Here is a 15,380-nt window from a genome sequence, read left to right as displayed (position 1 = left end):
CCACTGAGCTAAACCAGCCGGAGCAGAATGGTAAAAGGAGGGGACTATGGAAACGTACACATGCAGCCCTTAATTTGAAAAGGTTAGAAGCTTTCCTGAAATAGTGATATCTAAGGACAGACCTGAAAGACAAGTTAGCTTTCATCCTGGGACATAGTTCTCTTTATTGTCCTGAGTATAATGGTTTTCACTTGAGCTTTCACACTTGAGTTTTCATAGAGTTTGGGAATCCACTGAAATTATGTACAGACTTTATATATAAATGTATTTTTTGGCTTTTGTCATTCTCATTCTTTGGTTCTTAGGATCCCCGAACACACCTGTTTTAAAATCACACAATTTTTTTGCCTGACCGGGCGTGGCTCAGTGGTTGAGCATCGACCTCTAGAATCAGGTGATAGGGGTTTGATTCCTGGTCAGGCTTACACAAACTGTTCAGAGCAGAGTTAGAAGACAGAGGGTTATAGGACAGTAGGCTCCAGAAAAAAAGGAAATCTTTATACAAAGGGGATATGATTATTAGGCTGGATAAATTTAAGAATTCTTTAATGCAGCTGTAAAGAATAATAATCTCGTGCCCTTTGGGACAGTATGGATGGACCTGGAGAATATTACGCTAAGTGAAATAAGCCAGGCAGCGAAAGACAAATATCACATGATCTCACTTATACGTGGAATTTAAGAACTTAATAAACTGATGAACAGAACAGATTCAATGACACAGAAGCATAGATGAGACTGATGAATGTCAGAGGGATGGAGGAGGGAGGGTGGGTGGAGGGGGAGAGAGTAACCAAAGAATTTATGTGCATATATACACAACCCAAGGACATGGACAATGGTGGGGAGAAGGACTGAGAAGAGGGCAGGAACGGGGTGGAACGGGTCATTGGGGAGAAAAAGGGACATCTGTAATATTTTAAACAATAATAAAATTTAAAAACAAAAAAATTCTTTAAAGGCACATAACTGACAGTAAGTCCTTACTTAACACTGTCAACAGGTTCTGTGACTTATTTAAGAGAATCAACATATAACAAAACCAATTTACCATAGGCTAATCGATAAGTTAAGTTCCTACGGCATCTCATATTGTTATAACAAAATGACATTGAAGGAAATGATGTTATTGGAGGACCTGTTGTAATTCCAGAAAGTCATGTAATACCTATTAAACAAATTTAACTGCAAAATAACTCTAGAAGAATTCGTTTCATTTTAATGCTAAATATATTATATATATAAATATATATAAGTATATTATATTATTTGTACTTATAAGAAAGTCCAAAGTATGACAATGAAGTGAAGCAATGCAAATGAGCACTCAGGTCTTTACCAGTTTTTCATTTTTAAAATCAGCATATAATTCAATTCTCAGAACCTTTATAATTACGAAACCAAAAGAAATCATTAACAATCTTGACAACAAAAAGTAAAAATGACCAAGGGTAAAGGCATAAAAATAAAGAACTTTATCACTTAAAGTTTAAAAAGGAAGTAACCAATGATTCAAAAAATAGTAACAAAAAAAACCTACCAAACATCAGGAAGAAGGGACAGGGTAAGTAAGGACAGGACAGGAAATTTAATGAGCGAAATCCTTATCTTTTGTAGCCAAGAATAGACATTGCCTAAAGTTAGTAAGTGAATATATAAAAGAATAAGCATATTCCTTACAGTTCTGGAGGTAACCTCTAGAAATACTAAAAACAGAAGTTCCCTCTGAGGAATATGACTAGGGTGGGAAGAGCGGGTGGGAGATACATTCACTTTGCATCCTAAATTCTTCTGACTATTTACTACCATGTATTCATGTTATTCTGGTAAAAATTAAGAAGAAAATTTAAACCAGTTTAGGTAGGTCATTAATGGTGATGCAATTCCCTGCCAGCACTTGACCTGTTTCAAATACTCTTTAAATATATTGAAGCAAAGCTCACGTCTTTAAATATATTGAAGCAAAGCTCACGTCTATCTTCTAATGAGGGGGTCATTCTTTTATTTATACTGTTTATTTAAGCTTGAATTAAAGATTATTACTTGTAGAAGAGATATTAACTGAATGTTGATTCTGTTTCAAAGAGTACTAACACATTAGCTCTCATTGTATTAAAATTCTTGAATTTTGGCAAAGTTTAATAGATTAACACCAAATATTTCTTTGTTTTCAGTGTGTGCGTGTGTGTGTGTATACAGGGGTGGGCAAAAGTAAGTTTACAGTTGTGAGTACATGAAATAAAACTTATTCTTGTATTATTATTTATGAATTATTGTATTATTTTCTATATGAACAACTATAAACCTAATTTTGCCCACATCATCTATATATATTTACTCAACAAAGTACATCATCAAAACTTGATTATTTTACAAGATAATTCCTTTTAAAACCAAAGTATTATTTGCTGGCCTACTACATTCTAGTCAACAGGGAATCAAAGATGAGGCATGGTCTAGGAAAACAGAAATGTGAGGTATAACAGAAAAAGAAATTAGTTTTGTTGTGTTCTGCTTCCCCTAGTGGAGGCTAGGGGAAGGGAAAAGAGGAGGAACAACAGGAGGGTAGACTGGGAGGCATGAAAAGCAGTTGGGATTAACAAAACAAAACTACATTTGTCCCATCAGGAGACATAGAGATGAAGGGAATAAATTCAAGGGAAATTACATTAAAACTGACAAGCCCTAAATGACCTCCTTGACATTTTATAAAAAGTCAAAGGGGTTTCGAAAGGTTCTAGTTTAGGTAACCAAGTGGATAGTGATGGCTCAAGGCTGAGAACACACAAAAATAAAACCCAAAATAATGAAGGATAATCATGTATTTAATATTGGACACAAAGTTTGCTATTTAGCATGTGGAACTATCCAAAGGGTAGCTGGAATTCAGATCTAGAGCTCAGAAGATAGGCAATACTGTATTACTTAACTAAAGCCATGGAAGTAAATGTTTCCATACCTATATACTGTGGGGGGCAAAGGTCATGTAGAAATACCCACAATTAAAGGGCAGCTAGAAGAAAAGGCAGGGAAGTAGACCAAAAAGTCAGAGAGGTAATAAATGGCTTCCATTTTTCAAAAGCAATTTGTCACGCAAATCTACTAAGTGCATTAGGAGATATTAAATTTCTTCTTGGGATTGGTATTATCACCATTTTAGAGATAAGAGCAAAGTGGCCTTAAGATGTTAAATGATTTGCCTAAAATCATTCAGCTAAGTGGAAAGAGCAGAACTCAAATTCTGCTTCACTGACTTCAGAGTCCATCCTCTTAACCAGTATACAACCATCATAATGGAAGCCATGATAAGACAAAGAATGCCCTCTTAGAGACTAACTCAGAACAGATTAGTTTCCTTACCCTTTCCTTCTAACTCCTAACTAATCCACAGTGCATGTGTAAAGGATTTCCCTACAACCATCCCCAATACCACCACCCCACCCTCAAACACATTTATGTGTCTAAGAACCTGGGACTCCTATTCTTTATCCAGGTTACTTTTAACAAAACATTAAATGAGGTGTATTTGTGTAGCTCTACTACAAAGTACAGTTATTTTTTACCTTATAACATAATCAAGTTTTTAAAAAGTGTAAGTTTGGGTCCTGACATAGATTTAAGACAAGGTTTGAATAAAAGAAAGCTAGCTAAGTTAAAGCCTATCAAGCTGGTTCATTCACTAATCAAACATTTATTTAGTGCCTCTTCCTTGCCAAGCATGATAGTTTTAGAGTCGATTTATTTTATCTTTCCTTAAGTGACCTTGTAAGCTACTTAAATAAAAATGTAACTTATTATAGTATCTTGTAATACTGTGTTCCTTGAGAGAAGATAAATAATATCTATAACATAAAATATTCCTGTAAATTTGAAAATTTAATTTTCAAATTATTTCAATAATGGCCTGTACCTCAGTCCAGAATCTTTCAATTACTCTTGGGGCACTCTTCTCACTAACAGTGTGTTCATTCTTAGGGAGTTCAGACAGGATTCAACATACATAGGACAGTAATTTATATCATTTTCCCTTTACTTTGGGAATCATATCCAAAATTTTATACTAAAATATACAATAAATAGGCAAGTTCCATAATGATGCTTTTTTTATTTGTGCCAGATATTTTTTCTGTTTCGAAAACCACAAACAAGCTTTTAGATATAAATACAACATAGGAAAAGGGGGAAAATTAAGTTTAAAATTTTTAGAAAAAAATTTCATAAAAAAAGTTTTAACATATACCTCAATATTTGCTTCAAATGCCTTTTAAAATTTCTTGGGCAGAACAATTTTTAGCTGTTAATAAAATAAGGAGTTTCTACTATTTTCTCTATCCAGGGACATAACAGATTTCCCTCTATATGCTCACAAGAAAATATGGGAGCCCTGGCCGGTATGGCTCAGTTGGTTGGAGCATTGTCCAGTACACTATAAGGTTGCAGGTTTGTTTTCCAGACAGGGTGAGGGTTGTGTACAGGAGGCAACTGATGAATGTTTCTCACATCGCTCTTTTTCTCTCTCTCCACTCTTCCTTTCTTTCTGATAGCAATAAAAACATATCCTTGGGTGAGGGTTAAAAAAAAAACACACAAAAAAGACTATGGGAAACAAATTATAAATCCATTTGATAGTTACACTTTCAAAATAATGGAAGGCAAGTTATAAATTAGATAATCAGCTGAAAAATGATTTGCTTAATCTGAAATTAAATGAGAAAATCTATTAACTATATTAATATACATAGCTTGTCACATACTAGACACTCAACCATGGCTGTCATAATTCTAAAATTTCTACGTTTTACTTATTTGACTTTTGCTTAATTCATTTGCTTTGAAGCATATGAGGCATTTAGTTCAACATCATGACCCAGAAAATAAAACCTTGCTTGGCCCAGACTTTCCCTAAATCCAGAATTAGGTACAAAACTTTATAACTGGTCACAAAGGGACCTGAACAAGACAGTAACAGTGACTCAACAGAGTCCAACATCATCACTGTTGAAGCCATGTTAGGGACCAATCCTACTACCTGTCAGCAGTACCCTCCTTTACTGTGTATCAGATATCTATGTGCTCACAGCTTCTAAAGGGATTGAAAAGTACGAGGGTGGCAACAGTTACCAAAGAAACAATCAAGAATTAACCATTTTTGGCTGCAAAATAAGATTAGCCTTTTTGTAAGGATCTATTTTAGAAACTGCAGAAAAAAATATTGCTGGTTTTTCACTCAAACCACCTCTCTCTTTTCATGAAGAATGACTTTTCTGAAATTGGGGACAAGTAGTGCTGGTGTATGACATGAATCAAAACAGAAATAGTGTTAACCAGTAAAACTCCCTGACCCGTGACATAAAGTAAGCATACTCTGTGGCACATATTTATACAATGACTCAAAACAAGGAATAAGAAGAAATAAACCTACTGTGATATCAATACCATTTCTTTAGCGCACTTAATAGGCAGAAAGCTTCAAGTTCCTATCAATTTCTGATGTTACTGTTATTCCCAGTCCTTAAACAACTACGTCTATGAGTCTTAAAAAAAATAATAATAAAACTGAACTCCTCATTTATTAATTCCTAACCCAAGCTGGCTAAGAACTTCTCAAGAGAATTTTGTCAGGCCCAGGTCAAAACTGAGATCACAAAACTTCACGAATACCCATTACATAGTACTTAAGCAGATAAAAACAACAACAGAATAGCATTCATTACACAGAATAGCTATGAAGACCATGTGACAAAACTCGGAGTTTGCAAACAAAACACCCAGAGTAAATTCCATAAGTAGTCATAACATTCAACAACACTGTATAACTGATTTTATAGGTTAAGCATAGAATCATCATAGGACCCAGCAATTCGACTCCTAGGTATATAGAGGGTGGGGAAAAAGTAGATTTACAGTTGTTCGTATGGAAAATAATACAATAATAAAGAACAATACAAGAATAAACTGTTGCACGTACTCACAATTGTAAACCTACTTTTGTCAACCCTGTATATCCAAGGGAAATGAAAACATGTTCACACAACTTTTACACAAATGTTCACAGCAGTATTATTCATAATAGTCAAAAAAACAGGAACAACTCAAATACCAATCGACTGATTAATGGATAAATAAAATGTGGATAAATGGATAAATAAAATATTCCACACAATGGAATATTTTTTGGCAATAAAAAGAAATGAAGTACAACTGACACATGCTACAGCTTGAATAAACCTTGAAAATCTTATGCTAAGTGAAAGAATTCAGTCAAAAAAAGACCACGTTGTGATTCTATTTATGTGAAAGCTCCAGAATAGGCATTCAGACAGAAAGTTGATTAGTGTTTGCCTAGGGCTTGGGGTTGGCGGGAGTGACTGCTAATGGGTCCAGGGTTTCTTTTTGGGGTGATGAAAATGTTCTAAAATTGATTGTGGTGATAGATGCACAACTCTGCGGATACACTACAAACCACTGAATTATACACTTTAAATGGGTGAACTGTATGATATGTGAGTATCTCACTAAAGTCGTTATTTAAAAAATCAATTCTGTGCTGCAAGTTGAGAAAACTACTGAAAAAAGCAACAGCATTATTATTAACAGCTTGCCCAGCAAATCAAGAGAAAAAATTCCTTATTTACTCTTTAACGAAAGTTTTACTATCATTAAAGTAAGTTTAATGACAGATCTTACCAATTTTCTAAAAGACCTCATATTTATGAACTATGCCTATTCTCTGATGGAAATTTACACACACATACATATATATAAATGAATCTTAAAAGATTCTCTGAAGAGCTCACAGAAATATTATGAGCCATGAGAAAGAGGTGTACTATATGAAATTAAATGTAAGACAGATTTTCATTATAAAATCTTTCTCATTCAGACTGAGTATACAATCTCAGATAAATTACCTAATTAATGTCAATAACTAAGAGTTCTCCACGAAAATAACAGTGTTTTTAATAAGTATGTGCTTTGAATCACCCATTTGTAATCAGGAACTAACTGATATACACTGATATAACAATGATAAAACATAATCTTCTATGAAACAGAGACCTTATTAACCTGTACTCACAAAAAACACAGACTTTTAATAAAATTCTTTAAAAAGCACTTTACCAGATTATTTTATTATGACTAGTATGTTTCCCTCTCCATTAAAATGTTTTAAAGCAAAAGTGGTGTCAACAGGCTAATCACAAATCTTCAATGAGCACACGATTTGAGGAAATCAAAAGATAATAAAATACTTTTTAAACACTGCTTCTTAAAAGTAGGGAGATCAGCCCTAGCCAGTTCTCAGTGGTTGGAGCGCTGACCCTTGGACTGAAGAGTCTGGGGTTCGATTTTGACCAAGGACATGTACTTCAGTTGCAGGTTCGATCCCAGGTCCAGGCCTGTGTGGGAGGCAACCAATCAATGTCCCTCTCTCACACGGATGTTCCTCTTTCTCTCTCTCTCTCTCTCTCTCTCCCTCCCTTTCATTCTCTTTGGAAAGCAATGGAAAAAATATCCTCAGGTAAGGATTAAAAAAAAAAAGTAGGGAGATCATATGTAAGAGGGAATTTCTAAACTAAGTTTATACATAAAGAGAAAAGACAGCAAAGATTATAACATGAGACTATCAAAGAAAAAACTAAAAGTAACAAGAAGACATGCAGAAAGATTCTAAGCCAATAAAATTTACATGAAAAGATCATGGTAAGGTGAAAAACAACTCTAATTTTCTAAAGTTAGTTATTCACAGAAGTTATTATAATAATGATCAAAAGATATATAAACATATCAGGAAGACTCGGAATATGATTGCATTTCAATATACTAATAAAAACTTCCTCATCTGAGAAAAGTAATATGGGATAATAAAGATCATAACACTATCACCTTGTTATATTATTAAATTTCAAAAATGAGTTTCTCAATTATAAAGATACTAAAGAAACAAATATATTTTAAAACTAAACCTAATTACTAAAAACAATACAAGCTTTATAATGAGACTAACATCAAAATAAAGTTAAGTTTATAACTATATGAAAAAAACTCCCCAACTGGTCATGCAAATATTTGGAATATATACACATTTATTACCTTACTCTCTGTTGCAACTTGAAAGGGAAGAAGTGTATAAGAAATTAAGACCTTATGTTGTGTATAAGAAAAGGCAATGTAGTTCAGAGTCATTTTTTCCAGTTTCAGAGATAAGAACATTCTCTAAAAACCCTTAATCCTTGTATATAATTTGTGTAACAAAATATAAAGAATTAAATAAATAAGAGCTACTTCAAGCGTTCTACTGACCATTACTTTCCCTTGATGGCTAAATCAAGTAATACAAAAATTTAGATGACTTACATTGTTGTTGCGGGTTTCTACAGCAGGGAACTTTCTGACTATGAATTTCACAGCAGATTCCAGATTTTTGTCAATCAGGTAGGATGGTTTTGCCTTGGGGTCTCCACATGCCTATAAGACAACAGTAATAAAAAAAGTGAAATGCATCCTTCTAAAACCAAGGAACAATAGCAAATCTGTAATCAGAATTTAGAGAGATATTTATTGTTTTTGGTGAGCAGGTGATAAAATGAATAGGCAAAGTGCGGGGATTGTCACAGCTGAAATATGCAATGGGAGACAGTACAGAGATGTTCTTCTACTGAAAAAAATGCATGGAAAGTTTTAAAGCAGTTAGCGCAGAACAGCAGTGAAGGAAAAAGCTCAAACCTAAAAAAAAAGAAAAAGAAAAAGAAAAAAAGTTCTTGGTTTGAGGTAGGATTTTATTCATCTGAAGCTAATAAAATATTACAAAATTAAATATTCAGTAAAATACTGGAAATGTTTCTTTCTAAGTGTTATCAAATAAAAGCTTATGTTTAAATGTCTCTCCAAAATGTTTTCCTCATTCACTTTAAACATTTTAATACAAGAGCCCTAGTTCAAAAGAACCGGAAGCTGCTAAAATTGTCTTTCCAGTACTAAAATGTGTTGCCTGTTCCTCTGAACATCTGAATGACAGCAGTGTTTTCCATCATACCAGCAGCACTTCAAACAATAAATCCACATCTGTTCTATATATATCTTATGAGCACAGAACAAATGGAAATGTTTACGTTTTGACCACATCAGCAGTACAGTCTTCTCTCTAGTAAACTGTAAAGTATTACATAAATGTAAGTTATCAGTAGAAAGAACTTTTTACCTGAACTATTAGCAATACAGAATATAATCTTCAATACTGCTTTACTGTTTCATTATGTGACATTTAATTAACTGCTTGCTAGTGAGATGTTATCTCTCAGGGAATTACTAAAACTATAACATTCCTATTTAACTTCTTTTTATTGCATTTTAAAAAGGATGTGTCCTTTGAAAATTTATATAACTTTACTATGCATGAGGAAATACAGTATTACAATTTAATGGTTTCTTTCATTGTTTACATAGCTATGTTGTGGATTGCAGAAAGAGAAGTTATGAAACATGAAACTGATCTGAAAGCGGGCAAGCGGGCAGAGGGAAGGTGAAAAGCTTTGCAAACCTTCCAAACTTGTCCTTGCTGGGGAAGCATTGTAATAAAAAGAGAGAAAATTACGTGTAAACAATGATTGTCAAACTATGACATACGTTTCAGTAGAGAACTTATGCACTGCAGACTATGAATACCAAAACAAGATTAGAACTACATGGTGCTACAATTTTAAAGGTATCCTAGGCAGCAAGTTGTCGTATACAATGGATTCAAAAAGTTTCTACTACTCAGTATATCTAAATACTGTGTACAACCATGTCACTTTCTTGGTGCTTTGTAAATCAACTTAAAATAATTCTAAAAGGAAAAATAAGGACTACATGCAACTATAAAAATAGGAGCAAAACCATGAGTGAAATTTTACATACCTTAAAAAGAAACGGTAGCCAAGAACAAGAATAAATTGTTATGGATAACTTGCACTTCAGCTCAAATTGAAACTATTTTCAAATATCACCTAACTTCCTTCAAAGCCAAAGTATAAAAAAAATCAATGCAAACATTCCGGTATTTTCCAAATGGAAATAGGAATGCAGTAAGAGTTCCGTTAATTCTCACATAATTAGATACAACAAAATTAACTTTAAGAAATTCAGAATTCGTAATTTTTAACCAGAAAGACACAAGGCTACTATGTAAATTCCATTTCAACATCATAAATATTAAAATATATCTGACTTTTCCTCAGAATAGACTATCATTGTTTAATATATTTATTTCTTATAATCTTCTAATTCACTTCCCAAAAATTACACTATAAAATAAAAATAACTAAGAACTACATAACTAAGAATTTGTCCCAATAAAAATAGCTACAGTTTATTAGCATTCCCTTACATCAATGATATAATGAAAATCAAGTTTCATAAACACACCTGAAGTAGTGCAGAATCCTAAAGTGATTCCAAATTATGTTGTTTTTTTAATGACATGTATTATTTTTCCCATTCTAATTATATAAAAAATCAGCTATCCAGCCCTGGAAAGTGTGGCTCAGTTGGTTGGAGCATTGTCCCATACACCGAAAGGTCACAGGTTCCATTCTCAGTCAGGGCACATACCAGGGGTAATGGGTTTGATCTCCAGTCAGGGAACATACAAGAATCAACCAATGAATGCATCAACAAGTGGAACAAACTGATGTTTCTCTTTTTCTGTCTCTCTCTCTGTGTCTCTCTCTCCCTCCCACCCTCCTTTCCTCTCTCTAAAAATCAATAAAATAATCACTCTAGAATACTGATAGCATAAACTTAATGGTTTTTCATACAAACCCATACAAAGTTCATACAAATGTAGTCTATAGTAAAGAGAAAAGTTATTTCTGTAATATAATTACATATTTCTTTAAGGTTAAGGTGTCTTCAAAATTTAATTATATCTCCCACAAAAATTTCATTAGTAACTATAAATCTGATGGCAAAAATAATTAAGAGCTCAGATTCAGGGCCAAGAAATAAAGGTGCCAATTCTTATTTTCTAGAGTAAGAATTGGGCAAATTACTTAACTGCTCCAATTTCAATTGTTTTATCTATAAAATAGAGACATCACAGATATAAAGACAAATTTTAAAAATCAAAATACTTGGTATATATAGTAAGATCTCAATAAATGGTAGCTGGCATTACTTTTATTACACATTATTTTTACTGTACATAAAGAGATGAAACTACTTAATTCTAGTAACATACAAAATGTACATCTACTAAACCTGACCCAAAATTATTACTGGAATTTTACTTAATACTAACACTGCTAGTAAATCATCAAACAAGATTATGAATTAAGATTTTCAGTCACCCTAACCAGTAAGGACAATAACTTTAAACACTGACAAACTTTTTCATCTGGGCTTCATTTTTAACATACTGGATGTAGCAAATTAAATATGTCCATTCCTTTAATTTTCTTAAAATGTAAGTATACAAGCAAGAGATTAGGGCCCCAATTTCATTTATAGGTAAACTGCACCATTCTTCTTTTTTAATTTTATTTTTATAAAGAACTTAATTTAATAATGTAGTAAAATACTCATGTGCATGTTAGCTATTGTACAGAAAAGGGTATAAGTATCTATGGCTTATTTTTAAAAGTGGGAGGGAGGTAGGCAGGAAATTTTTGAAGTCACACATTTCTGTTATGTTTGCATTTTTGACAATAATAAATGTGTTATTTTGCAGTTATTAAAAATTTTAAGCTTGGCCGGGCGTGGCTCAGCGGTTGAGCATCGACCTAGGATCCAGGAGATCGGGGTTCGATTCCTGGTCAGGGCACATGCCCGGGTTGGGGGCTAGGCAGCCGATCAATGACTCTCTCATCATTGATGTTTCTCTCTCTCTCTCCCCCTCCTTTCCTCTCTCTGAAATCAATAAAGATATGTTTTAAAAAAAATTTTTTAATATTTAAGTTAACAATTCCACAAGGAAGACACAAGATAACCTATCGCTGCCACTTCAAAAACTAAAACTATATTTTCCTTACGTATTTTTCCGTGATCTTTATCTCCTTAGCCTACCATCCAGCATAACAAGAATTATCAAATCCTCATTTGTACAAGGAGCTTCCTTAAAAAATAAAGTTACAAACAGACACAATAGGATTTGTTGTTTAAATAAATAATATATATAATTTAAATTCACATTTATGGAAATGTTTTATTCTTAACATGTTTAAGGTTAATGAAACCCCACTGAGGGGGAAAAAAATCTTATACTAATAACTTAAGAGTCTAGAACATGCCACAATCCAATCTTTCTTTGGAACACGGTTCTCCTGACTGACCAACAGAGAAAACATCCTAAATGAAGAGAAACATAACAGTGAAAGGGAGGACTGAAGCCGGCCCCCTCCTTTTACCTAGCACTGCACCCTTCACAGATATCTTTTTTGTTCTCCACTAGGTAAGCATACACCAGCTGAGAACTTTCACTTTTATACTACTATTCTATTGATTTTTTCCTCATGAAATAAATTTATCCATAATCATGAGAAAAGGACTGTGGGAGGAAAAATACTGCTCTAATCAAAGGAGGAAAAAGTAAATGTGTTGAAATCTGCAAAAATATCTCATTTTAAGAAAAAGTTTGCGTGGGTCTTTTCTTCTCCTTTAGAGCTGAGGTAATAATTTCACAAGAGAAAAAGTATGCAAATATTAACTGAGACCTTTATGGTACAGAGTTATCAAGTTCACGTTGATGATGATGTAGGAAAAGAGACAGAAAAAAAAAGAGTAAATATTTTTAAACTCAGCAAAAATGTTTTCTTTTGGGATTTGGGAATGTGTTTGCTAAACAACAGTAAAATTTCAGAAAAAAACATGTTGCCCAAAAGGTTGCTGAGACTCCTAAATAAATACCATCTTACATTCACAGATGTTTTATTAAACAATTTTCACACTGTTATCTTTTATCTTTACAAACAATCCAGCGAAGTAGAGCATTACCATCCCTTATTACAGAAAACTAAACTGAGCTCACTGTCGAAAATGAGCCGTAACTTCTACCCTGCTACCTGAAAATGAACTTGTAAAGAAAACATAACCAGAGCAGGAATAGAGTTTAGTGTTCCTTTCACAGTTACTTTCCTCCCATTTCACAGATGAGGAGAAATGAAGCTCAGGGAAGTCAAGATGCCTACTCAATGTTAGAGGACTCAGTGACAGACTGAATATTGGAATGCAGGTCTCCTAACTTCTGTTCCAGTACACTTTACCACCACCACCACCACACTGCCTACCATGCCACATTAACAGATATAAAAGTAGCCTGAAAAATACTTTAAAATCATTACACAAGTGAGTGGTATTATGAGGTGTGGAAAAGGGAAGACATATTTTTAATAAAAAATAAAACTTTAAGGAATTCAGAAAAAATAAATTTCAATGTAAAACTACCTACCACTTTCATGTCTTTTCCCTAAAATCCTCCCTTAAAGTGCTCCTACATCCCTGATTAGACAAGTTCCTTAAAATTTCCATAACCTGTACATATTAAGATCTCAAAAATTTTCCAAATGATAAATTAAAAAAAAAAAAAAGAGAAACATTACTTAGTAACCATGTTACATTCCCCCTAAGGAGCATTAAAGCATATTCTTGATTATAGGTCACTGAAGTATTTTTCATTGTGTATGCTCACTAAAACATTTCCACTGCACACTTCCAAATGAAACAGAGCAAAGTAATCAGATCTGATAGACAATCTAATGCACACATGCATTAATAAAAATATAATTGATTGGTAGATGTATTATATGGTGGAAGGTTTTTTTGAGGACTATAAGGGACTGAGATTGAAAAGATTATGTGGTTTATACTGTCATAAAAATGCAGACAGCATGAACCTTACAAACACATGGTGAACAGATCTTACTCTTTTTGGCAAGATTTTTGAGCAAATGTTTCAATCCCTAGCCAGCCGGGAAGATATGCCAGTCTTACAGACACCTCTCCATAGGCTGAAAGATTCAAAATCGGATGTATTTGTATGCAAAATTATATAAGGAGAGCAAACCCAAATCTATTATTATTAAAACCAGAGCAAGATTATATATATATACACACACATTTATATATATGTTAAATATATATATAAAACAGATACTGTATTCATCCATTTCAACAAAGCCTAGCTGAAGGCCTCATGGGCCAGATAAAGCCCAAAGTAGTAGTAATTCAAAAATGAGTAACACTGTCCCTGCCCAGAGGCAACTCACAATCAGGCAAGGTAGACAAAATATTTTTCAACAAACTATAAATATGTGTTGAGTGCTGAAATGTAACACTTCAGTAACTCAAAATATTTGACACTTGAATATAATGATTATATTCAACTCATTTTAAATTTTACTAGTTCAATAATACAAGATCCTGAAGCTTTTCAAAACAGGAAGTGAAAGAAAATACACTTTTGAGAAAAAGCAGTGAACTGGAATTATAAAAATTCAAATGCCTACATCTTCGTTTAATCTTATTTATGAAGGTGAAATACGTTTGAGTGTATTCATACTATAAAAATGTATAATGAATGTTTTAAAAAACGGTATTTTGCCCAAATACCCAAATCACTTTTGATGTTACTCTCACTTCCTCTTCTGGAAACCATCATAACCATTTCCTTTAACCACAATACCACAAGCCTAGTAACTTTTAGTAATGTTTGACTTGCTGGGTTTTTTGGATAAAGTTCATACAGAAACCAATTTCCAAGTTTGTTAAGGAATGTAATCTCACAAAAAAGTTCAGGTAAATGCAACCTGTAAGTAAAACTATCTAAAATTAAATTATTTCCAACCTACATAAATTTATAACCAAGGCTCTTTGGTAAATGCAGAGAGCTTCTTTGTAATGACACTGCACCCCTGCCACATAAAATGTAACAAACTGTTAGGCACAGTTACTCTCCAGACTGCACTGGATTTAGAGGCAATTAACCCTCTGTCATCCAGGTGAGCAACTGGAACATAGCTATCCTTATGCAAAATTTATCACCTTTAAGCCAGGACAGTATTCTCCTTTATCGTTACAGTGTCTGCATCAAATTGTTGAAATAAACCAGCTTTATACTTGAACCCCAAGATGATATGAAATTCAAAAAAATATTCCTACTTCAGCAGCCCTAATTTAGAAGCATTGAAACCTACTGCTATGAGTAAACCAAAAGGAAATATTCGTGATACACTAAAAAGCCGACAATAATAATTAGGAAGATATGACTTCAAATACACACTGGAAACTCTAAGGATCTATATTCTACCAAAAAAATTTAATTTTCTCTTTATCAACTTCTTTAAACTTACCAACCTTATCTTACATGGAAAAAGATTTTGGTTGTTTTCTCCTAAGATAAAGTA

At 33.2% G+C, this 15,380-nt stretch overlaps 1 protein-coding gene across 1 annotated transcript in view; it reads right to left on the bottom strand.

The window, feature by feature from the left end:
- NCKAP1 (NCK associated protein 1) overlaps positions 1 to 15,380 on the bottom strand; it is a 75,840-nt gene that overhangs the window by 59,448 nt on the left and 1,012 nt on the right. Inside the window, exon 2 of the mRNA XM_087819725.1 lies at positions 8,359 to 8,469. Coding sequence (XP_087675851.1) covers positions 8,359 to 8,469 — 111 coding nt within the window. The remainder of the gene's footprint in view (positions 1 to 8,358; positions 8,470 to 15,380) is intronic.

Source organism: Miniopterus natalensis, chromosome 8 (assembly GCF_054644295.1).
Source record: "Miniopterus natalensis isolate mMinNat1 chromosome 8, mMinNat1.hap1, whole genome shotgun sequence".
Taxonomy (NCBI): Eukaryota; Metazoa; Chordata; class Mammalia; order Chiroptera; family Miniopteridae; genus Miniopterus; species Miniopterus natalensis.
This window is presented reverse-complemented; position numbering and strand designations above follow the sequence as displayed.